This window comes from Taudactylus pleione, unplaced genomic scaffold (assembly GCF_031769625.1).
Source record: "Taudactylus pleione unplaced genomic scaffold, aTauple2 ptg000559l, whole genome shotgun sequence".
In the NCBI taxonomy this organism is placed as follows: domain Eukaryota; kingdom Metazoa; phylum Chordata; class Amphibia; order Anura; family Myobatrachidae; genus Taudactylus; species Taudactylus pleione.
The window spans coordinates 2,824,757-2,850,385 of NW_028284961.1; the positions used below are offsets into that span (position 1 = coordinate 2,824,757).

At 45.5% G+C, this 25,629-nt stretch overlaps 1 protein-coding gene and 1 pseudogene across 1 annotated transcript in view; one reads left to right on the forward strand and one right to left on the reverse strand.

Annotated features, from left to right (window-relative positions):
- LOC148481849 (uncharacterized) overlaps positions 1–25,629 on the forward strand; it is a 99,569-nt gene that overhangs the window by 22,480 nt on the left and 51,460 nt on the right. The window contains exons 2-3 of the mRNA XM_088452918.1: positions 19,974–20,039; positions 20,710–20,775. Of these exons, the coding sequence (XP_088309044.1) occupies positions 19,974–20,039; positions 20,710–20,775 (132 nt within the window). The remainder of the gene's footprint in view (positions 1–19,973; positions 20,040–20,709; positions 20,776–25,629) is intronic.
- On the reverse strand, positions 7,417–7,535 carry LOC148481850 (5S ribosomal RNA; annotated as a pseudogene).

Sequence of the window (25,629 nt, forward strand, 5' to 3'; positions counted from 1 at the left end):
TTATGACACAGGCGCACGCTTGGCACTACTTTGTTGATGCACGTGCTGCTACTGCGCACACAATTCACAAACACAGAAAATAATTTTTTATTGGTTTGGACTGGAGTGTACTTTCGGGGGTTACAGCACCCTTTAACGGTCAAGCCAGCCGGCCCTTTACTTATGACACAGGCGCACGCTTGGCACTACTTTGTTGATGCACGTGCGGCTACTGCGCACACAATTCACAAACACAGAAAATAATTTTTTTTTGGTTTGGACTGGAGTGTACTTTCGGGGGTTACAGCACCCTTTAACGGTCAAGCCAGCCGGCCCTTTACTTATGACACATGCGCACGCTTGGCACTACTTTGTTGATGCACGTGCGGCTACTGCGCACACAATTCACAAACACAGAAAATAATTTTTTTTTTGGTTTGGACTGGAGTGTACTTTGGGGGTTACAGCACCCTTTAACGGTCAAGCCAGCCGGCCCTTTACTTATGACACAGGCGCACGCTTGGCACTACTTTGTTGATGCACGTGCGGCTACTGCGCACACAATTCACAAACACAGAAAATTATTTTTTGGGGGGTTTGGACTGGAGTGTACTTTCGGGGGTTACAGCACCCTTAACAGTCAAGCCAGCCGGCCCTTTACTTATGACACAGGCGCACGCTTGGCATTACTTTGTTGATGCACGTGCGGCTACTGCGCACACAATTCACAAACACAGAAAAAAATTTTTTTTTTGGTTTGGACTGGAGTGTACTTTCGGGGGTTACAGCACCCTTAACGGTCAAGCCAGCCAGCCCTTTACTTATGACACAGGCGCATGCTTGGCACTACTTTGTTGATGCACGTGCGGCTACTGCGCACACAATTCACAAACACAGAAAATATTTTTTTTTTGGTTTGGACTGGAGTGTACTTTCGGGGGTTACAGCACCCTTTAACGGTCAAGCCAGCCGGCCCTTTACTTATGACACAGGCGCACGCTTGGCACTACTTTGTTGATGCACGTGCGGCTACTGCGCACACAATTCACAAACACAGAAAATATATTATTTTTTTAGCACTTGGGGGGAGCACCCCTGATGGACAGAGCACCCCCTGGACAACACTACAGCACCCCTTTAGGACTGGGACACTGCACAGGACTTTGGAGTGGACACAGCCCCTATGGAGAACTGACTGCACAACACAACACAGCCAGCCCCTATGGACTTTGAAGTAGTGGACAACAGCAGCACTACACTACACTACACAGCCCTAACTCCCACCCTCCCTCTTCACTGTTGAAAATGGCGCCGACGCGGGTACCTTATATAGGATCCAAAACCCGCGAGACTCGGAAGGCGGGATAATGACGTTTTGCCTCGATTTCAGATCCGAGTCAGGTGGGAAAAGTCGAGCCTGATTCGGATTGGACTCGGATCGGGGGGGCTCGGGGGGGTTCGGATTTCAGAAATCCGAACCCGCTCACTCCTAGTAAATATACATATGTGTGTGTATTAGGGGTGTGCACCGGCCACTTTTCGTGTTTTGTGTTTTGGTTTTGGATCTGGATCTTTCTTCGTGTTTTGGATCTGGATTGGTTTTGCCAAAACCACCCTTCCGTGTTTTGGGTTCTGGGTTTTGTGTTTTGGATCTGTATTTTTTTTTAAAAAAGCATAAAAACAGCTAAAATCACAGAATTTGTTGGTTTCTCTGCTCCTATGCTATTATTAACCTCAATAACCTTAATTTCCACTCATTTCCAGTCTATTCTGAACACCTCACACCTCACAATAGTGTTTTCATGTCCAAAAGGTTGCACCGAGGTAGCTGGATGAATATGCTAAGCGACACGAGTGGGCGGCACAAACACATGACCCATCTAGGAGTGACACTGCAGTGGCAGACAGGATGGCAGTTAGAAAAACTAGGCCCCAAACTGTACATAATGCAAAGAAAAAAAAGAAGTGCAAGATGGAATTGTCCTTGGGCCCTCCCACCCACCCTTATGTTGTATAAACAGGACATGCACACTTTAACAAATCAATCATTTCAGCGCCAGGGTCTGCCACACAACTGTGGCTGAAATGATTGGTTCGTTTGGGCCCCCACAAAACAAGCTGGCAATTAATGTGTCCCTCCACAAACTGGCTCTACGGAGGCAAGATGTCATCCTCATCCTCCTCATCCACCGATTCCTCACCCTCTTCAGTGTGTACATCCTCATCCTCACAGAGTATTAATTCGTCCCTGCTGGAACCACAGGTCCCTCTGTACGTTCTGGAGGCTGGTCTCCCTGGAAGAGTTGATAATTCATTTTATGAACATCATCTTCTCCACATTTTGTGGAAGCAACCTCCTACGCCTTTCGCTGACAAGGTTCCCGGCTGCACTAAACACTCTTTCGGAGTACACACTGGAGGGGGGGCAACTCAGGTAAAATAGAGCCAGTTTGTACAGGGACCTCCAAATTGCTTCTTTTTCCTGCCAGTACAGGTACGGACTGTCTGACATGCCTACTTGGATGCTGTCACCGATGTAATCCTTTAACAGACAGACGCACGCTTGTCGCTTCTGCTTTGAGGATTCAAGTGCGGCTACAGCCCACACAATTCACAAAGACAGAAAAAAAAAAAGAATATTTTTATTGTTTGTGGAGCACACTTTGAGGGTTACACCACCCTTTAACAGACAGACGCACGCTTGTCGCTGCTGCTTTGAGGATGCAAGTGCGGCTACAGCCCACACAATTCACAAAGACAGAAAAAAGAAGAAGAATATTTTAATTGTTTGTGTAGAACACTTTGAGGTGTCACCACCCTTTAACAGACAGACGCACGCTTGTCACTGCTGCTTTAAGGATGCAGGTGCGGCTACAGCCCACACATTTCACAAAGACCGAAAAAAAAAGAACAATACTTTAATTGTTTGTGTAGAACACTTTGAGGTGTCACCACCCTTTAACAGACAGACGCACGCTTGTCGCTGCTGCTTTAAGGATGCAGGTGCGGCTACAGCCCACACAATTCACATAGACAGAAAAAAAAAGAACAATATTTTAATTGTTTCTGTAGCACACTTTGAGGGTGTCACCACCCTTTAACAGACAGACGCACGCTTGTCGCTGCTGCTTTGAGGATGCAAGTGTGGCTACATCGCACACAAGTCACAAACACATTAAAAAAATAGTTTTTTATTTTTTGGAACACTTTGAGAGTTACACCACCCTTTAACAGACAGACGCACGCTTGTCGCTGCTGCTTTAAGGATGCAGGTGCGGCTACAGCCCACACAATTCACAAAGACAGAAAAAAAAGGAACAATATTTTAATTGTTTGTGTAGCACACTTTGAGGGTGTCACCACCCTTTAACAGACAGACGCACGCTTGTCGCTGCTGCTTTGAGGATGCAGGTGGAATCTAGATGGGATTTGGAACCGAGGACACACTACCTCCATCAATTGTCTAAATCCCACTGCACTAATGTCGGATACCGGACGCACGTCTAACACCAACATAGCAGTCAAGGCCTCAGTTATACGTTTTGCTTCAGGATGACTGCTGTCGTACTTCTTCCTCATCGCTAGGGACTGTTGGAGGGTCAATTGTTTAGTAAAAGTAGTGATGTTCCTACTTCCTCTCTGGGATGATGAACAACTCCCAGCAGCAGCAACAGCACTAGGAGGAAGAGGTTCTTGATCTTTCCCTATTTTATTTTTATCGGAGAAAGTTTGGTCCTCCATTTATGTTATATTGATATATATACGTGCGGCTAAAGCGCACACAAACACAGAAAATATTATTTTATTTTTGCTGGAGAGTAGTGCACTTTGTGGGTTACACCACCCTTTAAGAAATGAGCCAGCCGGCTCTTTACTTATGGGACACAGGCGCACGCTTGGCGCTGCTCCTTTGTTGATGCACGTGCAGCCACAGTGCACACAATTCACAAACACAGAAAATATTTTTTTTTTTGGTTTGGACTGGAGTGTACTTTCGGGGGTTACAGCACCCTTAACGGTCAAGCCAGCCGGCCCTTTACTTATGACACAGGCGCACGCTTGGCACTACTTTGTTGATGCACGTGCGGCTACTGCGCACACAATTCACAAACACAGAAAATAATTTTTTTTTAGGTTTGGACTGGAGTGTACTTTCGGGGGTTACAGCACCCTTAACGGTCAAGCCAGCCGGCCCTTTACTTATGACACAGGCGCACGCTTGGCACTACTTTGTTGATGCACGTGCGGCTACTGCGCACACAATTCACAAACACAGAAAATAATTTTTTTTTGGTTTGGACTGGAGTGTACTTTCGGGGGTTACAGCACCCTTTAACGGTCAAGCCAGCCGGCCCTTTACTTATGACACAGGCGCACGCTTGGCACTACTTTGTTGATGCACGTGCGGCTACTGCGCACACAATTCACAAACACAGAAAATAATTTTTTTTGGGGTTTGGACTGGAGTGTACTTTCGGGGGTTACAGCACCCTTAACGGTCAAGCCAGCCGGCCCTTTACTTATGACACAGGCGCCCGCTTGGCACTACTTTGTTGATGCACGTGCGGCTACTGCGCACACAATTCACAAACACAGAAAATAATTTTTTTTTTGGTTTGGACTGTAGTGTACTTTCGGGGGTTACAGCACCCTTAACGGTCAAGCCAGCTGGCCCTTTACTTATGACACAGGCGCACGCTTGGCACTCCTTTGTTGATGCACGTGCGGCTACTGCGCACACAATTCACAAACACAGAAAATAATTATTTTTTTGGTTTGGACTGGAGTGTACTTTCGGGGGTTACAGCACCCTTAACGGTCAAGCCAGCCGGCCCTTTACTTATGACACAGGCGCACGTTTGGCACTACTTTGTTGATGCACGTGCGGCTACTGCGCACACAATTCACAAACACAGAAAATAATTTTTTTTTTGGTTTGGACTGGAGTGTACTTTGGGGGTTACAGCACCCTTTAACGGTCAAGCCAGCCGGCCCTTTACTTATGACACAGGCGCACGCTTGGCACTACTTTGTTGATGCACGTGCGGCTACTGCGCACACAATTCACAAACACAGAAAATAATTTTTTTTTGGTTTGGACTGGAGTGTACTTTCGGGGGTTACAGCACCCTTTAACGGTCAAGCCAGCCGGCCCTTTACTTATGACACAGGCGCACGCTTGGCACTACTTTGTTGATGCACGTGCGGCTACTGCGCACACAATTCACAAACACAGAAAATATATTATTTTTTTAGCACTTGGGGGGAGCACCCCTGATGGACAGAGCACCCCCTGGACAACACTACAGCACTCCTTTAGGACTGGGACACTGCACAGGACTTTGGAGTGGACACAGCCCCTATGGAGAACTGACTGCACAACACAGTCCAGCCAGCCCCTATGGACTTTGAAGTAGTGGACACAGCCCCTATTAACAACAGCAGCACAGCACAACACAGCCAGCCCCTATGGACTTTGAAGTAGTGGACAACAGCAGCACTACACTACACTACACTACACAGCCCTAACTCCCACCCTCCCTCTTCACTGTCCACAGCCGAGTGAGAAAATGGCGCCGACGCGGGTACCTTATATAGGATCCAAAACCTGCGAGACTCGGAAGGCGGGATGATGACGTTTTGCCTCGATTTCAGAATCCGAGTCAGGCGGGAAAAGTCGAGCCTGACTCGGATCGGACTCGGATCGGGGGGGCTCGGGGGGGTTCGGATTTCAGAAATCCGAACCCGCTCACCCCTAGTGTGTATACATACACACACATATACTGTACATACAAAATGCACACACACACATACAGTATACACACATACACATATACATACACAATACACACAGACATATATACTGTACATACACAAACGCACACATATACACACAGTCACACACACATATATATATATATATATATATATATTATAAGTGTATAGGTGATGAGCGACTGACGTATATCTGTGCAATAATTAGTAAAATGTGCAATTCAACCAACAAAACATGATACACACAGTATATATGTATGAAAAAAATATATCACAATTTAATAATAATAAAATATACACACAAAATAGACATATATAGAGATACTGCTTGGATAAGCACAAAGTGTACTAATAACGTGTCCACAGTGTGCAAAAGGTGCTTATAAATATTCTAAAAGTACAATTCAATATAAAAAGCGAGCAGAATATATATACTTGAATATTTAAAACATTTTAAACCAGTATCACAGAGGAATTAATAGAGTAAAAACAATTATAAAAAACAAGTTAAAAAAGTTCCAGACTTGTTTCTTAAAAAAGGAAGTTTTAGAGTAAAAGTGCAAAGCTTATCTGTAAAGGTTCATTTCAGGCAATGGTGGCTTATCCCAACGCGTTTCATCCACTTGGGGACTTCATCAAGGGGTGCTAGTGAACAGGGTTTGCCACTTTTTATACCCTTTGAGACAGGATTCTAATTGTCTCATTAGGGCCAACTTTTTGCATCACTTCCGGTTGGTTACTTCCGGAAGTGCGCTCTTAGCATGAAGCGATTAAAACATATTTAATAACACATGGATATATCGTGAAACAACCTTGGTGGACTGTCCATAAATCTAATATATGATCCTGTATATTGTTAGGTGACCCAATGTCCCCGATCGTGCAAAGAAGTCTACCAGTCTCCGTTCCTACTTCCGCCCAGTTGCTGATGTCACATCCTTTCTACCATTCAATAAGTCTGTCTTCATTCGTGATGTAGCGTCCGCCATTTTGTAGAAGTCTATACGCGACTGTAGTCTTAGTTCAATTTGGCTCATCTCGACAGGCACTTCAGGCTATCTCTAGCTCCCGTCCTCTTCCGGCCGCAACACCAGATCTGTTCCCCGCCTGGCACTTTGATTGGCGCTCGCAGGTCTCCTTCCTGTTGTTCATTTTCCGGTTGTCATAGTAACTGGGATGCCATCTTCCCGTAAACAGCTGATGATTCAAAGGGGGACATATTAGTAAATTTATTCATAAAGGATATGCATAGGGAGCGGGCCCTGGCTACTATCACAAATCAAGAACATACTGAAGTATAATTGGATTCTGTATATTATTGTAATAGAAGGATAATATGAGAAATAACAGCATTTATATTTTGGAGCATCATAATTTTGTTAAAAAATATATATAAAAATATATTCATATAGTTGGTAATAGTTGTTCAAGGACCAGGATGAAAGACTTTTTCTTTTTTATGTGGAATAGATGAAATAAAAAAGTAAATGAAATAGAGTCAATATGGTGAAATAAAGTCAATATTCCATAATGCAGATTAGTCAGTAGAGGGATCTTCATTCTTATTATGATTTTCTGATATTCCATAGATCTTCAGCTCATATGTGGCCCATAATCCTTAAGATGGACTGAGTGGCTAATGTACGCCCTTCTGTGGATATTAAACTACAACACTGAGTATTCCCAGGTGGTCTCCCATCCAAGTACTGACCCAGCCCAATTGTGCTTAGCTTCCAAGATCAGACGAGATTGGGCGTTAGTACAATGGTAAGGTTGTAGGTACTAGGACAAATATCCACAGCTACCAACTCATCCATCATAGAAAAGGGGCAATTTCATAACTTTCGTTAAACCCATTTGGAGCCATTGTGTTAAGTTGGAAGATCCAAAACATTTCCCTCCACGAAAGTTTGTTGCTAAGATCTCCACCTCGTTCTCCCAAAGTCACATGTTCAATTGCTTTAAAGGTGAGTTCTTCAGGGTTAGAAGCATGATGCGTAGTAAAGTGTCTAGAGACCGCATGTCCTTCTACTTTATTCTTTATGTTGCGAATATGCTCTTGAATCCTTATTTTTAGGGGTCTTTTTGTTTTCCCTATGTATTTTAGACCGCATTTACATTCTAATAAGTATATGATTGATGTAGAATATATATATATACATGCCTACTATTCAAAAAATATTTCTGGAAAATTATGAAAGCAGCACCTATGAGCGTGGCGGTAAAGTGGGCGTGTACTGCTACATCTGAGAGGCGTGTCATAATACTGACTTACATCCGAATGTAAATGAGCCCCAAAGCAGCAGTTATTGCTCAGTAAGATCTACTCGTTGCTGAAAACACACTGACACGTCATTGCAGGGAAATGTATATATCACTGAATTATTTATTCTCCAAGTATATAACAGCTACATAATGCAGGGTTGCCTACCCTCCCGATATGGCCGGGAGCCTCCCGATAATCGGGTGCAGCTCCTGGCCCCCTGGAAAGGCATTAAAGCCTGCGGCCACCGATCCCCCTGACCGCCCCCCCGCAATTTACTGTTAAACCCCCTCTGTGAGGGTGGCCAGTGACGCGATTCACGCTGAATCGCGTCATTTTGGCCCCGCCCCCTGCTTCACAATGCCTATATTATCGGCATTGTGCAGCGGGGGCAGTGCCAAAGTTACAGGATCGCTTGACCCCGCCCCCATCACGCCTACAAACGTCAGGCTCCTGCCTGGCCATGTCACCTTTTCCAGCCACGCCCCCTGCTGCCCTGCTGATCTGGATGCTCCCTCCCGGAAGGAGCAGCCAGAAAGTCGGCAACTTTGACATAATGGGGGTAAGGTGCAATCAGGGAGATTGCTAGACTCTTCAGGGAGTCAGGGAGATTACTGATATTTCAGGGAGTCTCTCTGACAGTTGGCAAATATGTACATACATATATACACATACATATATAATCACACACATACACTATATGGACAAAAGTATTCGGACACCTGACCATTCCACCAACAGTGAATGTAATGACATTGTATACAAATACATATACTTTAATTTGGAGTTGGTCCCCCTTTTGTAGCTATACCAGGTTCCACTCTTCTTGGAAGGCTTTCCACGAGATTTTGGCTAATTTCTGTGGGAATTTGTGGCCATTCATTCTGTGGAGCATTTATGAGAAGGCCTGGCTCACAATCTCTGTTCCAGTTCATCCCAAAGGTGCTCGATGAGGTTGGGGTCAGGGCTCTGTGTGGGCCAGTCAATTTCTTCCACACCAAACTCATCAAACCATGTATTTGTAGTCCTTGCTTTGTGCAGTGGGGCACAGTCATGTTGGAATAGAAAAGAGCCTTCCCCAAACTATTGCCACAAAGTTGGAAGCATAGATAGCATTGTCCAAAATGTCTTGGTATGCTGAAGCACTAAGATTGTCCTTCACTGGAGTTATGGCGCATCCCTATACCATTATCCGTCCTCCAGCAAACTTCACAGTTGGCACAATGCAGTCAGGCAGGTAACGTTCTGCCGGCATCTGCCAAACCCAGACTCGCCCATCTTACTGCCAAACAGAGCAATGTGATTGGTCACTCCACAGCACACGTTTCCACTGCTCCACAGTCCAGTGTCGTTGTGCTTTCCACCACTCCATCCGATGCTTGGCATTGGACTTGGTGATGTGAGGCTTGCATGCAGTTGATCGGCCATGGAAACCCATTCCATTAAGCTCCCGCCAAACAGTTTTTGTGCTTACATTAATTCCAGTGGAAGTTTGGAACTGTTCAGCTATGTAATCAGCAGAGAATTGGTGACTTTTACGCACCATGCACATTAGCAATCGTTGACCCCGCTCTGTGATTTTACGTGGTCTTCCACTTTGTGTTACTGTTGTTCCTAAACGCTTCCACTTTCTAATAATATCACTTCCAGTTGTCCGCGGAATATCCAGCAGGGATGAAATTTCACGAACCGTCTTATTGCAAAGGTGGCATCCTATCACAGTACCATGCTTCCTATCACAGTACCACATTTCCTATCACAGTACCACACTTCCTATCACAGTACCACACTTCTTATCACAGTACCACACTTCCTGTCACAGTACCATGCTTCCTATCACAGTACCACACTTCCTATCACAGTACCACGCTTCATATCACAGTACAACACTTCCTATCACAGTACCACACTTCCTATCACAGTACCATGCTTCCTATCACAGTACAACACTTCCTATCACAGTACCACGCTTCCTATCACAGTACCACACTTCTTATCACAGTACCACACTTCCTATCACAGTACCACACTTCCTATCACAGTACCACACTTCCTATCACAATACCAGGAATCCTATAACAGTACCACACTTCCTATCACAGTACCAGGCATCCTATCACAGTACCACGCTTCCTATCACAGTACCACACTTCCTATCACAGTACCACGCTTCCTAGCACAGTACCACGCTTCCTAGCACAGTACCCCCTATCACAGTACCACGCTTCCTATCACAGTACCACGCTGACTATCACAGTACCACACTTCCTATCACAGTACCACGCTTCCTAGCACAGTACCACGCTTCCTAGCACAGTACCCCCTATCACAGTACCACGCTTCCTATCACAGTACCACGCTGACTATCACAGTACCACGCGTCCTATCAAAGTACACAACCCATTTTGTATCATAAATGTTTGCAAATGGAGACTGCATGTCTAGGTGCCTGATTTTATACACCTGTGACAACGGGTCTAATTGAAACACCTCAATTAAAAAATTAACAGCTGTGGCCAAATCCTTTTGTCCATATAGTGTATATACAGATGTGTCCTTGCTCGTCCATATAACATGTAGCCCGAATAGCTAGTCACATCTCATATGCATTGTTATGTATTTAATCGCAGTATAACGTATTCAGACGCAGAAGAGTGTAATATAATTAAAATTAGACTATATAGTGCTCACCTTTTTGTATGTAGTATAATGAGTTTATAACTAAATTTGTTAATTATCAGATTAATAAAATGTTGACAATGACATTCCTGTAAAAATTTAAATAAATGTAATTTTTTCTCATAAGAATATATTTAAGACAAACAGACCAAGATAGGTAACATAGGGAAAGGTAGGGGTAGGAGAAATAAAATAGGAAAAAAAAATGAATTCAGGAAAAAAATGAATGAAAAGATTGGGAAGTGGAAAAAGAAAAACGGGGTGTAAAATAAATAATTAAAACAAAGTCTATGCCCTCGGTATGCAATCGGGAAGCCGGCGGACGTAAGCCCGACAGCCGGCTTCCCGACTGCTTTATCCCGGCGAGGGTTAAATGACAGGCGTCTAAATCTAGACACCTGTCATTTTACCGACGCCGGGAGACCGGCGCCCGGCATCCCGATTGAAGTGATGGCGGACGCTGCTGCGGACAGCCGCGGGGAGGGGGGGTTAGGTTTAGTTTAAGGCTCTTAGGGGACTTAGGGTTAGGCATCCCCCTGGGAGGTTAGGGTTAGGCTAAGGGGGGTGGAGGGTTAGGGTTAGGCACCCCTGGGGGGGAATTAGGGTTAGGCTAGGGGGAGGGAGGGTTAGGGTTAGGCACCCTTAAGAAGGGTTAGGGTTAGGGGGGTTAGGTTAGTTGATACTTACCTGGGGATGATCGGGATTTTTATCCGTGTTGGCCTGCCGCTGTCGGGATTTGAACCGCCGGACTTGAGTAATTCATATGTATTCCATGACCTCTGACACACATCACTGCAAAATAGAAATAACAAGTACAGTACAGTAAATAAGTAGTAGACAGACAGCAGCAGTTATAAAAATAAAATACAGTATGCAGCCGCATACAAGTACCCGTGACTGTGACAATCGCATACTGTAATTCATATTTTCACTAGGTCTCTACATATATGTCGCACAAGCATAGTCTTTAATAAAATCTATTTAATATTTACAGTATATCGTACTTGCCTACTATTTAATTCTCCTCCCCAGGAGACGACCAGTGAATAGAAGCAGGTGGGTTGTGATGGGGGCGGCGCCATTAAGCCCATGAAGAATTGCGTTACTAAGCCCCACCCCCTACACGGGGACCCGTGATCACCACGGAAATTCTCCCCATACTGCCCACTTCACTAGGAAGTGGGCAGAAATGCGGGAGAAATGCCTACCCTTCCGGGGGAACGGAGGGTTACCCAAAAAATCAGGAGCTTCCCGTGAATTCTGGGAGGGTAGGCATGTATGAGAATATTGTATAGTGTTCAGCGCAGTGCTAGTTAATGCTCGGGAGTGGTGACCCCATTTTTTTGGGTGGGTCCCCACTTTCAGAAGATTGCTAGTCCTGGGCTGACCAATATCATGAGTTGGTTTACATTATGGCAGGGCGACCCCATGCTGTGTGTTGTCCCTGCTGTTGTGTAAGCCCCCTCTGGATGGCTCAGCCCTTTGCAGGTTAAAGGAAAATATGGGGAACCCCATGTCAAGTTTATTCCAGATTTTTCTCATACTAGACTGGGCTCAGAGGTCTAGGGCTGCTTAGGCTTTGGGGAGGGGGACATGCCATTTTTCTTATTTTAGCCCTCTTATTACAGATGCTTACATTACTCTGAAAGTGTAAACAGAGAAAAATAAAACTGAACATACATCCGCTACGCGGCGGTGTCGTTGACGTAGTGTGCATGGCGGTGTCATTGACGAGAAACCGAAAGATTGCATAAGAAAAGAGGTGTTTTAAACCTCTAGGATGGGGGCAGGCATGTATGCAAATTACTTGTGGGAGTTAGCCTATGGCAAGCAGGGGCGGGTTTGTAACAGGAACATTATATAGTGGGATAAAAGTGTGGCCAAAGCCTCTTTGTTCCAGATTCCTCCAGGACAGGGAAGTGCATTTTGTCAGTTGTCATTTTCCTTAATAAAACTCTCTTAGTGCTTCTCCTTCTTCTCTTCTTCTCTCCTCCTTTTCCTTATTGTATTTAGTCTCTTTTCATTTACTTCATATCATTGCTTTTACTTTTCCTTTCTGTCCTCAATCACTGTCTTTTCTGATTTCTTGTTCTGCTGGGGGTGGGTGTAGCTATGTCCTGCCTAGTAATGAGCCTCCCCAGACCCTGGTCCCTGGCTCCACAGTGTCCCCATGTTATTAGGAGCTGCAGGTGTGGTTCCCCTATTGATAGTTCTATCCCCCCTCAGGCTGCAGCAGCTTTGTGGAAGGTGTGCCAGTGCGGGGGAGGGGTGCTTCCCTTTAGTCCTTAATGCCCCTGGTCAATATTATCTTTGTGGCTGCAATGGCCAGCACCATAGGCAAATGCAGAAGGGGTTTATGAGTGCCTTGCCTGAACCCCCCCTCAGCCCACACCATGATGACTACAATAGAAATAGCATATAATACTAAAGTTGCATGTTTTTTAGGATCCCCTCAGTGTCACAAATGAAATAACTAGCACTACAGTCCCTGTTGATCTTTTAAATGTGTCAGCCAGTAGAAAAAGTTAAAAAGCCAGTAATGAATATTGTTGTGCACCAACTAGATCTGGAAAACATGCACTGTACGGGGTGCACTGATATGGATCACCTATTGGATCAATTATTAATACTGGATAATACACCATCCAGTACATAGGGGGACCAATCTGTGCATCTGTGTCCAGGACAGAGCATGGTTTCTTTTTCTGCCCTCTCCCAGATTCCCCAACTTGCTCATATGATCTGTAAAGGAGCCGGCACATGAAATAAAAAGATTCAGCTCAGACAGGATGGCTCTACTTCTACATATAATTACTTACTGTGTTTGCTGGTCCTGTATATGCCAGAATTATATCATTCAGTACATTCGTATGATGTATTTTATAGATGGTCTAAGTGCTGATTATGCCTCTTAATGGTAGAAAACAGTTGCAGCAAACAGTGTCAGTATTTTGCTGGGCATTGAGGTATCATTGGGGGAATAGAATGCTTTAGTGATGCGTTATATGACAGTAAGGGGTAATGGCTTTGACACTGCTTTATTTATCTAAGATCTAGCTTTTATCTCCTTTGAATCATTATTATCAGCCAATAGAGGAGATTGTATTATATACTGTATTCTGAGCATTTAACTTACAAAATAGACAGAATACATGTGCTACAGTGAATTTCTACAGGGTGCACAGCTTATTATTGCAATCACTGCCCCAAGCAGCTATCACCGGGAAGCTCCATTCTCAGCTATGCTCCTACTTCGACAAATATACATTGCTGGAGGTCACGCAGCCTTCGCGTCCTGCCTATGAGGGGTACAACGCGTGCAAAGCAGCTAGTTCAGTTCGTCAGGGCTAACAGCAGGCGTCTGGGGAAAATGCTTCGCCTTTAATAATTCCACATTAAAATGGCGTTTTCGTCACCTCTGCTTGCGATGTGGTGGCAATCACCCAGTTGCCAAGTGTTTCAAGGGGGGTGCCCAGCAGCAGCCTGCACAGCCAGCAAAAGGCACAAGTGCTAAGTAAAGTTCCATCCCCTGTCCGTGTCACAGCGATAGCAAAATGGTTGAGTTGGTACCCGGTTCTGCAGGACGCAGAATTTTCGTTAAAAGGCTTCAGTTTTGGTTTTCGTTTACCTATTTGCAGGGATGTCGACACATATTCGCCTAGAAATTTGAAGTCTGCCTTTGAATTGCCTCACATTCTTAGGGAAAAAGTGGCTGGCGAGGTTAGCGCAGGCGCATTGCTGGGCCTTTTGCAGAACCCCCATTAGGGATCTTGTGAATTCCCCGGTGGGAGTGGTTCCCAAGAAAATTCCAGGAAAATAAGGGCTCATGCGACATCTGTCTTATCCGCCAGGCTCGTCAGTAAATTATGCCATACCAGTTGAGGTTTCCTCGGTGGTGTACCAGTCTTTTGACGATGCTTTGGACGTCATTAGGTGTTATGGTCCGGGCGCACTGATGGCTAAGATAGATGTTGAGTCAGCTTTTCGTCTACTTCCTTTGCACCCAGAGTCATTCCAGTTTATGGGTTTTTAGCTTGGACAACGGATATTGCATAGACAAATGCTTGCCTATGGGGTGTTCTGTGTCCTGTGCGTTTTTCGAGCATTTTAGCACCTTCCTACACTGGTGCGCGGAATTTATTTATTTAATTTTTGCGGTAGTCATGGAATAGCCCACTATCTCGATGACTTTCTGTGTGTCGGCCCTTCCGGTTCAGGCAGATGCAGTTATCTTTTGTTTTCTTTACGAGCGCTGTTTTTTCATTTGGAGTTCCCGTTGCTGTGGACAAAACGGAGGGCCCTTCCCCTTGTCATTCCTGGGTATCGAGATCTGTACCTCGGTGGGTTCTTGTCGCATTCCTCTCGATAAGCCTGTCAAGTAATGCCATAGCGGAATGCACGGCTTCCAGTAGAATTACCCTGCGGCAGGTGCAATCCCTCCTTGGCCTGTAAAGTAATTCCAATGGGCAGAGCTTTTTCACGTAAATTGGAAAGGGCCACGGCTGGTGTCACTAACCGAGACATTTGCTACGTTTATCCTCAGAGATTAAGCAGGACCTCTCTGTCTGGGTCTCGTTTCTTCGGGATTTTAATGGCGTTCGGTTGTGGATGTCTCCAGCCGCTGACAATTTGCAGCTGCAGCTGTTCACCGACGCAGCAGGCACCACGGGGTTCGGATGTTACCTTGATGGCTCCTGGTGCGTTGGCCGTTGGCTGGAAGAATGGGTGGGAAAGGGTTTGACTAAGGACTTACTCCTTCTCAAACTCTTTCCCATAATGGTTTCCTTGGAAATCTGGGGGGAATGGTTACGCAATCGCAGCATCATTATCAGGTGTGACAACCTGGGCATGGTCCATGCGATACAATCAGCAACATGCGGCTTCCCTGCTGGTTTTGCGCTTGCTAGCGCAGCTGTGCTCACATGTTTGCGCTGTAACATCCTGTTTAAGGCAAGACACGTTCCTGGGGTGGAGAATGAGATAGACGATGCGTTATCACGTTTCCAGTGGGCTAGGTCCCGATCTGTGGCCCTGGTGCTGACGTTGTGCTTTGCCCCTCTTATGTTTGGCAGGTGATCGAGCCGGCATGGAGGGCTAAGCAGAACAGTCTTTAGCCCCCTCCACGTTGCGAGCATATCGGCAGGCATGGAATGAATGGGAAGATTATTCCCGTAGCAGCAAACAGGCAGGTAAGAGTCAGCATCGTTCGATGCTTTCTTTTATTTGGAGTCTCCGTTTGGCTGGCAGATCCAGGGCTTCTGTTGCGCGCTCTTTGGGGGGCATTGCATTTTATTGTAAATTGAAGGGCCAACCTGACTTTACTAAAAGTTTTCTGATAGTGAAGGCTTTAAAGGGTTGGGCACGGGTCTCCCGGCCAGTAGCTGACCGTAGGAGACCTGTGGACGCTCATCTGCTTCCGGCAGTATTAGGGGCGGTTCTCGGAGTGGCTCTTACTGCGTATGAGGCGGTCCTGATTCAAGTGGTGTTTTCGGAGGCTTTTCACGGCACCTTGAGGGTATCGGAGCTGGTGGCATCATCCAAATGGGTTGATGCCGCCATGCTCCTCTCGGATATCCTGGTCAGTGAGAGGTCTGTTCTCTGTAGGATTCGGCAGTCGAAGACCGACCAGACTGGTAGGGGTAGGTGGATCTCATTGGGTCCATCTAGGGACGAACAGATCTGCCCCGTGGCACTAGCTATGCGGTATGAGTTATTGCGGCCGGATGTTCCTGGTTCATGACTCATGCATATGGACAGGACTCCGCTTACCAAATACCAGTTTGGTTGGTTTTTGAAGAGGTGTGTATCAGTTTTAGGCCTCCCGCCTCAAGATTTTGGTACACACTCGTTTCTGATCGGAGCCGCAACTTCGGCGGCAGCTGCGGGTTTCTCGGCATCAGAAATTAAGGCCCTAGGACATTGGAAATCGGATAGTTATAAAGGTTACATTCAACCTAGGCATGAAGGCCCTTTGTTTAAAGTCATTTCACAGTCTGTTCCGGTTACGTTTATATTTTATGCTTGCCTGGTTTTTGTCTTGTCTCATGTACTGTCCTGTCTTGTCTGTTACCCCTGTCCGTCCTACTCGGGATTAGCTACTCGCCATTGCTGGCAATGGCAGTCTTGAGGGATTTTACAATTTTTACCTGAACTGACGGATTCAATTCGGCTATTCTCAATCATTTAATTAGGCCATAGTCCATCCCTCAGCAGGTTTTTATTTTACCTCTTGCCGAGTTCACCTGTTTTTTCCCAATTCCCCCCCACCCATTCTTCCCCTTTGTGTCTTCTGTTTGTCAAAGCCACTTTAAATAGTAAAGTCGGCGACCAATAGAAAATTTTTCTTTTTGGCAGATACTCACTTATGTTCTATCAGATCCCACTAATACACCATAAAATGTTATTGTTTTATGACAATTACTAATTTTTTATTTACTGCTTTCCTCCACCTTTAGGATTGCTCGTTGACACGCAGGACATTTGGGTGATAGGCCACTCATATAATTTTTGGGCTGCTAGGTTTATGAGTTCAGATCAAGCTCAAATTTTTGAATATTCAGCTAGGGTCCATTGGATAGTTTCCAGAGGTATGAGATGGCATTCCTTTTGTCCTAAACTGTTAGAGTATGCAAGGCTTTTTGGTAGGCCACGTATTTTGGTGGCTTATTTAAGAGGCAACGACTTAGGGCAGAGGTCCACTGTAGAATTACGAGTTGATATTGTCAATGATTTGGTGGGGTAGATTTAGTTATATGTATAGACCTGATGGAGTTCATTTAACAGAGGAGGGTTTGTCATTGTTTATTGGGGATCTTTTTGAGGAGTTGGCGTTATTGGGGTAGTACTTGGTATGGTGGCGGTGCGGCGGTTCTATAAGCAGAACCTTGCTGTGGCGGGAAAGAACGGCAGGTCGCCAGTCCGGGTGCAATTATGATTTAAGGGCGCTACCTTCGTTGACTGGTAGTTGGCTGTACCAACCTAACGGGGGGCAGTATCACCACCTAAACGGGTGGGAAGTCAAGATGGGGGTGAGCGTTACCTTTTGTTGTTGACATGATTTACATGGTTATGTGTATGCACTCTGGGCGATCTACGCCTGCTATGCCTTTTGTTGTTTGTGTGTGGGCATAGCAGATCTGGCTGATTTCTGGCCGTCCTTTCTTTGCCACCATACATCCTTAAATAAATAATAAATAAATAATAATTATTATTGCTCCAATAAATCGCCATCAAGTTATCTGCCAAATCCACGTCTCAGTGTCTTTATTTTATCTTAGTATGATAAGTGGTTTGCACACATGACAACACCTCATCCGATAGAAGGTTTAGAGAAACCGAAAGATTGCATAAGAAAAGAGGTGTTTTAAACCTCTAGGATGGGGGCAGGCATGTATGCAAATTACTTGTGGGAGTTAGCCTATGGCAAGCAGGGGTGGGTTTGTAACAGGAACATTATATAGTCGGCTAAAAGTGTGGGCCAAAGCCTCTTTGTTCCAGATTCCCCACCCTCCCTCCCCTATAAATTTTGTATGTGGTGGGTTTGGTTTTGGGTGGCGGGAAAGAACGGCAGGTCGCCAGTCCGGGTGCAATTATGATTTAAGGGCGCTACCTTCGTTGACTGGTAGTTGGCTGTACCAACCTAACGGGGGGCAGTATCACCACCTAAACGGGTGGGAAGTCAAGATTGGGGTGAGCGTTACCTTTTGTTGTTGACATGATTTACATGGTTATGTGTATGCACTCTGGGCGATCTACGCCTGCTATGCCTTTTGTTGTTTGTGTGTGGGCATAGCAGATCTGGCTGATTTCTGGCCGTCCTTTCTTTGCCACCATACATCCTTAACTAAATAATAAATAAATAATAATTATTATTGCTCCAATAAATCGCCATCAAGTTATCTGCCAAATCCACGTCTCAGTGTCTTTATTTTATCTTAGTATGATAAGTGGTTTGCACACATGACAACACCTCATCCGATAGAAGGTTTAGTAGTGTGCATGGCGGTGTCATTGACGTAGTGTGCATCTACTAAGTGCTAGCATTAATGGTGGAGAGGCAGAGATGCTACTCCAAGCATGAGCTGCTTATCCTTGTCAAGCACAGGAACATGCCCCTGCAAAACAACAGGGCCAAGCAGCAGGCTTATTTGAATCCCCCCCCCAGGGAAATCCAGGAAACAGTAGGCCAAGACAGGACAGTGCCCACCTTTTAATATCTCTTCCCGGGAGAAGCCGGGTAAGAGAAGCAGGAGGGTGGTGATGGGGGTGGGACCTGATGATTTGCATCATTAAGCCCCACCTCCTCATGGTAAAATTGCCGTGATTGGCTAGAATTTACATAGGGGGTGAGGCCAAATGATGTGATTCATGTAAAATCACGTCTTAAGCCCCTCCCCCCACACGGAGACCCGCGATCGCCTTGGGAATTCTCCTCATTCTGCCCACTTCACTAGGAAGTGTGCAGAATGCCGGACAAATGCCTAACCTTCCAGGGGTGCGGGGGGCTACCCGAAAAATCGGGAGCCTCCCGCAAAAAACGGGAGGGTAGGCATGTATGCAGTGAGGTCACTACAGAGGTGATGGAATGACCCCATTAGAAGGGAGGAGAGGAGACTGTAGAGATTAAGGGCCCGCATACAAAGGGATACAGTACTTTTATTTATTTATTTATATACAGTATATACATTTTTTTCAGTAGCCTGTTGTATAGTATATGTTTTAAATACATTTTCTTAACCTAAGTCAATCATAAAAATATGACAATATGTGGCAGCCAATGTCTTTTTTTTTATCCTGTCGGTGGCAAATTGTGTGTATTTTTTTCTATGTGGGGCCATTGTAGGTTTTTGTTTTTCACCCTGTTGGTGGCAATGGGAGATGGAAATGTTTTGGCACCACATAAAACTTTTCCTAAACCCCGGACCCTACATTTTGTCCAAAAATTTAAAATTCCAAAAGTTTCCCAAATTCCGCTTTAAACTTTAGGTGCCTATCACTGCAGAGACAACAGTTGATTCTGGGGTTGATTCTGGATTCTGACTTTCAATTGGAGATTGAAACGTTTTGGCGGCACCTGAAAATCTGCCTAAGCCATGGACTCTTTTTTTTCTTTTTCCATGTGGGGCTATGGATTGTTTTTTCTTTATCCTATCGGTGGCAAATGTATAAGGGGATTTTTTGTTTCTCTTCTGTTGAATAATGTGTTTAAAACTAGCAATTATTTTTCTAAGCTTATTAAAAATATTATTTATGGATATACTGTGGAACTTTTTTACAGAACCTCAGCAAACTCACAGGGCACCACCACGGGAGGAGACCGAGCTGAGCCACCCTCTACAACCCAGTAAGTACTGTTCTGTACAAGGCATTCTACTACTGTACTGTACAATGCATTCTACTACTGTACTGTTCTGTACAAGGCATTCTACTACTGTACTGTTCTGTACAAGGCATTCTACTACTGTACTGTACTGTACAAGGCATTCTACTACTGTACTGTTCTGTACAAGGCATTCTACTACTGTACTGTACAAGGCATTCTACTACTGTACTGTACTGTACAATGCATTCTACTACTGTACTGTACTGTACAAGGCATTCTACTACTGTACTGTACTGTACAATGCATTCTACTACTGTACTGTACTGTACAAGGCATTCTACTACTGTACTGTACTGTACAATGCATTCTACTACTGTACTGTACTTCCCTTGCTTTTAAGAAAGTATATTATTGAAAATAACAAAATACTCCGAGTACTGTACATCATCAGGGATTGGGGAATCAATTAAAAGTAACTATTATCGTGTGGGAAAGATTTTATCTGCTGACCAGTGTAATTCTTGTGCATACACTAACTGTATTGCTATTCAGGTCCCATACAGTATTTATGTGTTTTTTGTGTTGTTATTGAGGTTTCTCCTAAAGACTTGTACTGTAGCGCAGTAGGGATTTATTTTTATTTTTTTTAATGGGATTGAGCTAAACTTATAGTGCATTGTTTTTTTCACAGTACATCCTGAGCCACAGCAGGAGAAAGAGGGGGAAGAAGCAGCGCCTGGCCCCCCTCCCCAAACCAGTAAGTAATGTACAACGTGTTCTACACTGTACTTCTCTACCTTCTAAGAATGTCTACAGTACATACTTTACTGTAGTTTAATAAAAACCCTCAATGTACTGTATTTGAAAGTTTCTCTCATGTCCCACCCAAGCCCGGTGATGGGGGAGTACAAAAGGTATCCCTGTCCCGGGCCCCAATGTCCTGGCAGGACTCCGGGACATTGGCGGGACTCGGACTGCAGAGAGTCCGTGCTGTGTGGAATGTGAGTGGCAACCAGACAGCGGGACTCCAAGATGTGGCCATTCTGTCTTGGCCCTCTCCTCTATCCTTGCCCCTCTGTCCTGTCCCTGTCACCTCTGTCCTGAAATTTATGTGAGTCTTTCTAATAAATACACCTTGCGGTGTGGGGGGTTCAGGGTCTTCAGGCAGAGGGGGATAGTGCTGTAGGTAGGGTGGGCCCAGAGATATTGTGTACCAGGCTCCAAGATTTCTGTTGCCCCCCTGGTCCCACCACAGTCCATTCCCTGGCCAAAAATATACATACAGTGATAAGATCTTTTAGTCTTTCTGGTTAATTTACATTAGCAGTCTTCAATGCAGGAATGTGTTAAAAGCCTTACTATTGTGTATCTGCTTACAGTGTACTGTACAGTGTTTGCATAATGCTATGCTATGGTCTTTTATACTACATTACAGTATACTGTAGTTTATGTTTCTTTTGTAAACCACATTGACTCAGCATTCCTGTATTCATATTTGCCAACCAAACTACAGTGCTGTATACTGGTGTTTTTGTTTGTGTTGATATCGAGGTTTCGGGTAGAGAATTGTGCTGTAGGGCAGTAGGGGGTTAATTTTTATTTCAGTGGCCGTTGAGGCAAATTTACAGTATCATGTTTTTTTAAACCGCCACAGCAGGAAGAGTCAGGGCCAATGACCCCTCCACAACAAAGTGAGTACTGTAATGTGCGTTCTACTACCGTACTTCTCTTCCTTTATACAGTTTATAGTAGTTGATACCGTACTTCTCTTCCTTTATACAGTTTATAGTAGTTGATACTGTACTTCTTTTGTAAACCACACTGACTCAGCAGTCCTACAGTAAACTCAGGTTTTCCAACCAACCTACATATGTGTCCACATACATCTAGCTGGGTTGGGTACGGGATGCTATCGCTTGGGATCCCGGTGATCAGAATCCCAACACCTGCATCCTAACCCTCCCCCTCTCCCTACCCCTAACCCTCCCCCTCTCCCTAACCCTCCCCCTCTCCCTACCCCTAACCCTCCCGCCCCATAGCCTAACCCTAACCGTCCCCTCTAGTGTTTAATCTTAGCCCTCCCACCATACAGCCTAATCCTAACCTCCCCCCCGCACCTAACCCCAACCTTCACCCTGACCCTAAACCTCTCCCTAACCCCAGTACATACCGTCGAGATCCCGGGTGGTCGATATGCCGGCGGCGGTATTCTAACAAGTGTCGGGATTCCGGCATCGGCATTCTGAATGCCAGAATCCCTGTGGTTGGTATTATTACCACATCCCCATATAGCCTCCTTACATGTTAAACAGCCCTTCCAGTTGCGTCATGCCCTGGTGTGACTCGTTAGCACCAAGCATATTTTTGTGCGACTTTTTACCTTCAAATATGTTTTATTCACAAAGCGATGTGAATAGAACACACAAGCAGCTTCTGCTGATTAAAATAATATGTGGCAAGCCTATATTTTGTGTGTAACTGTGGGTGTATCTGTATGCAAATTACAACGTTACAGTGTCACAGCCGATGACACTGGCCACACCCACACAGCACTTGTCACAACATAGACATTAATCATTATCAGCCCCAGTCTCATGTGCCCTTATTCCGGCCCTGTGCATGAGGAACAAGCGGGACCTCCTGCTGCATTTGCAGACACCCTGGCCCGGGATGTACTAAAGGAAAAATGTGGTAAAACCCCCCCGGAAAACATTGTTTTCAGGGGTTTTACCGCATTTCCATATGTACTAAGCCCCGGCCGTCCTATTAGTGCAGATGGCATAGCCAGAAAAACCTGGCATTACCCTATAGAAGCCTATGGGCTTCTTACTGCATCTTGCACCCGATGTTTCACCGTCGCCCAGCACTGGCCTCCACTTACCTGAGTCTCCTGGTCACCGTCCTGTGCTACTCCTGGGTCCTCCACCTCCTTCTCCCCCAAATCTTCTGGGTGCAGGGAGGAAGATGAGGAGCCCGACACTTCCTGCACAGGTCACCAGCAGAAAGTTCCCGGGGCTAGGAGGGGGTGGGGTCCATGGAGACTCCTTTACCTGGCGTCGGCTGCTTCACAAAGGGCAGCTCTTATCACAAGAGCTGTCCTTTGCGATACTAATTGCATATGGACAGCTGATTAGTAATGTTGTGATGACTGGCGGGATGTACACCGCAAGGTTAGTACATCCCGCCCCCTGACTGAACTGAGGTGGGAGAAATCCTTCTAAAGCTGAAAGGTTTTCAGGAATCCTCAAACCTGACCCAGGAACTGTTCTTTTAGGTACAACTGAGCTTTCTGTGCTGACAACTAGTTCTGGGTTTAAGACACAATCAACCATTCAGAGCCAGGTGGTCTCATTCTCATTACCTCTTGGTGATATAGTATATCTTTTATTTTCACATGTGACCATTTTCTCCTCATTACATACATACAGCACCAGTCCGTGCCTCCAGAGCACTGAAGCTTTATGTACATTAGTACATACTTGGCCTTCCCAACGTATCATTTACAGTGCCACGCCTTACATTACTCTCCTCTGAGTCCATAGTGCTGCTTATTACTGCAAGGCACAAATATCATATAGGAATCCAACACTGACACACAAATCGCTCTTCTTCCCGGACCGCGCTCTCCACATCCTGCTCTCACCAATCCTCTTCTCCTTCTTCTCACACTTGTCTGCTGCAGTGGCGAAACTTGTGACTGGTTGGCCCATGTGCAGAAATATGTTTTGGGCCCCCCTCCTCTACCCCACCCCCAAGTTCATACTGTCGTGGGTGACAGGGAAAGGTAGAGGGTGACAGGGAGATTCAAGAGGGTGACAGGGAGAGGGTGACAGGGACTGATTGTTGTTAGTATTTTTGTCCCCAAAGTTTCAACACCAAGTGACGTAACAGGGAGGAGGTTCCAAGATGGTTATGGTCCATACCTGTACTCACTGTTACATGGCAACGGTTAAAATGGCTTGGCAAAAGTTGTCCAAATTTGGGTGAAAATTATTTCACACATGAGATGTGGATTTTTTGGTCCTTTGCCCAGGCATGGCAACAGTGGAATTTTTCCCACCATGGGCAACAACTGTTGCCTTATTTACAGTTTTTACACAAACATCCGTGGCATCAACATCCTCATCAACATCAACATCCTCAACATCCTTGTTGTTATCGCTAACTACATAAATATCCTCCTCATCCTCCTCGTGCAATTCCACAGAAGCATCCTCGATTTCTACATCAGCATGTTGACTTGTGCTGCTCATCCCCACATTTGCAGAGGGAACACAAATGGTGGAAGGAGGATCCTATTCAAGTACAGTATTAGAAAGGTCATGCTCACACTTGGACTTTCCTCTGGGATTTGTGATTTTTCGGAGAACACAGTTGCTTCCGGTGTTTTACTCGTGTTAACAATTTTTATTTTTTTTGTACCTCTACTACAAGCAGAGAGGCTTAAATTATCACTAGAACCACCAGTCATAAATAATAAAGACCTTTCCTTGCCACTTCATGTAGTGAATGGCATATTGCCAATTTTTTGTTTCTCTAAAGCTGACTTAGCTTTAGATTTTTTCTTCTTTAACAGGGTAATGGTTGATTTTTTTACCCTGACTCTTTAGCCTGACAAGCCCTGGTACATCAGCCTTCATAGATGATGTTGACGGCCTTGCATCGTCATCATGACTGCTGTCGGCAGCTGCAAGACTGGTATGGGGATCAGTGGCATAAGTAGGGTATTTGGAAAAAATGGCGTCTCCCCCCCATGTGTACACGCCGAAGGCGTGTGTGGCAAAAATGGGAATGGTCACTTAAAAATGGGACGTGTCAACATGACACACCCCTTTATCGTCACTCTGCACATTCCTTTCCATATGCACCTTAACCCCAGTAGTGTCCCTTATATAGTACCCAAAGTATGCAATGTCCCCAGCTGTGGTCCCTCTTATGCAGGCCCATAGTAGTGCCCCTTATACAGTACCCCCAGTAGTGGTCCCCCTTATGCAGCCCCCAATTAGTTCCCCTTATACAGTACCCCCAGTATGCAATGCCCCCAGTAGTGGTCCCCCTTATGCAGCCCCTCATTAGTTCCCCTTAAATAGTACCCCAGTATTGGTCTCCCTTATGCAGTGCGCCCCCCTATGAAGTGCCCCCAGTAGTGATCCCCCTTATGCAGTGCTCCTTTATATAGTGCCCCCAGCAGTAGTCCCCCCTCTTATGCAGTGCAACCTTTAGTGGTCCCCCTTATGCAGGCCCCCAGCAGTGATCCCCCCTATCCAGTGCCCCTTATACAGTGCCCCCTGTAGTTTCCTCCCTATTTAGTGCCCCTAGTGGTCCCCCCAATGCAGTGCCCCTAGCAGTAAGCCCCTTATATAGTGCACCCTGCAGTAGTCCTCCCCCCCTTATGCAGTGCCCCCAGTAGTAGTTCCCCTTATGCAGGCCCCCAGCAGTGATCCCCCCTATCCAGTGCCCCCTGTCTGTAGTTTTCCTCCCTATTTAGTGCCCCCAGTAGTAGTCCCCTAGTAGTAAACCCCTTATAGTGCTCCCAGTAGTAGTTCCCCCCCTACCAATGCAGTGCCCCTAATAGTAAGCCCCTTATATAGTGCACCCAGCAGTAGTCCTC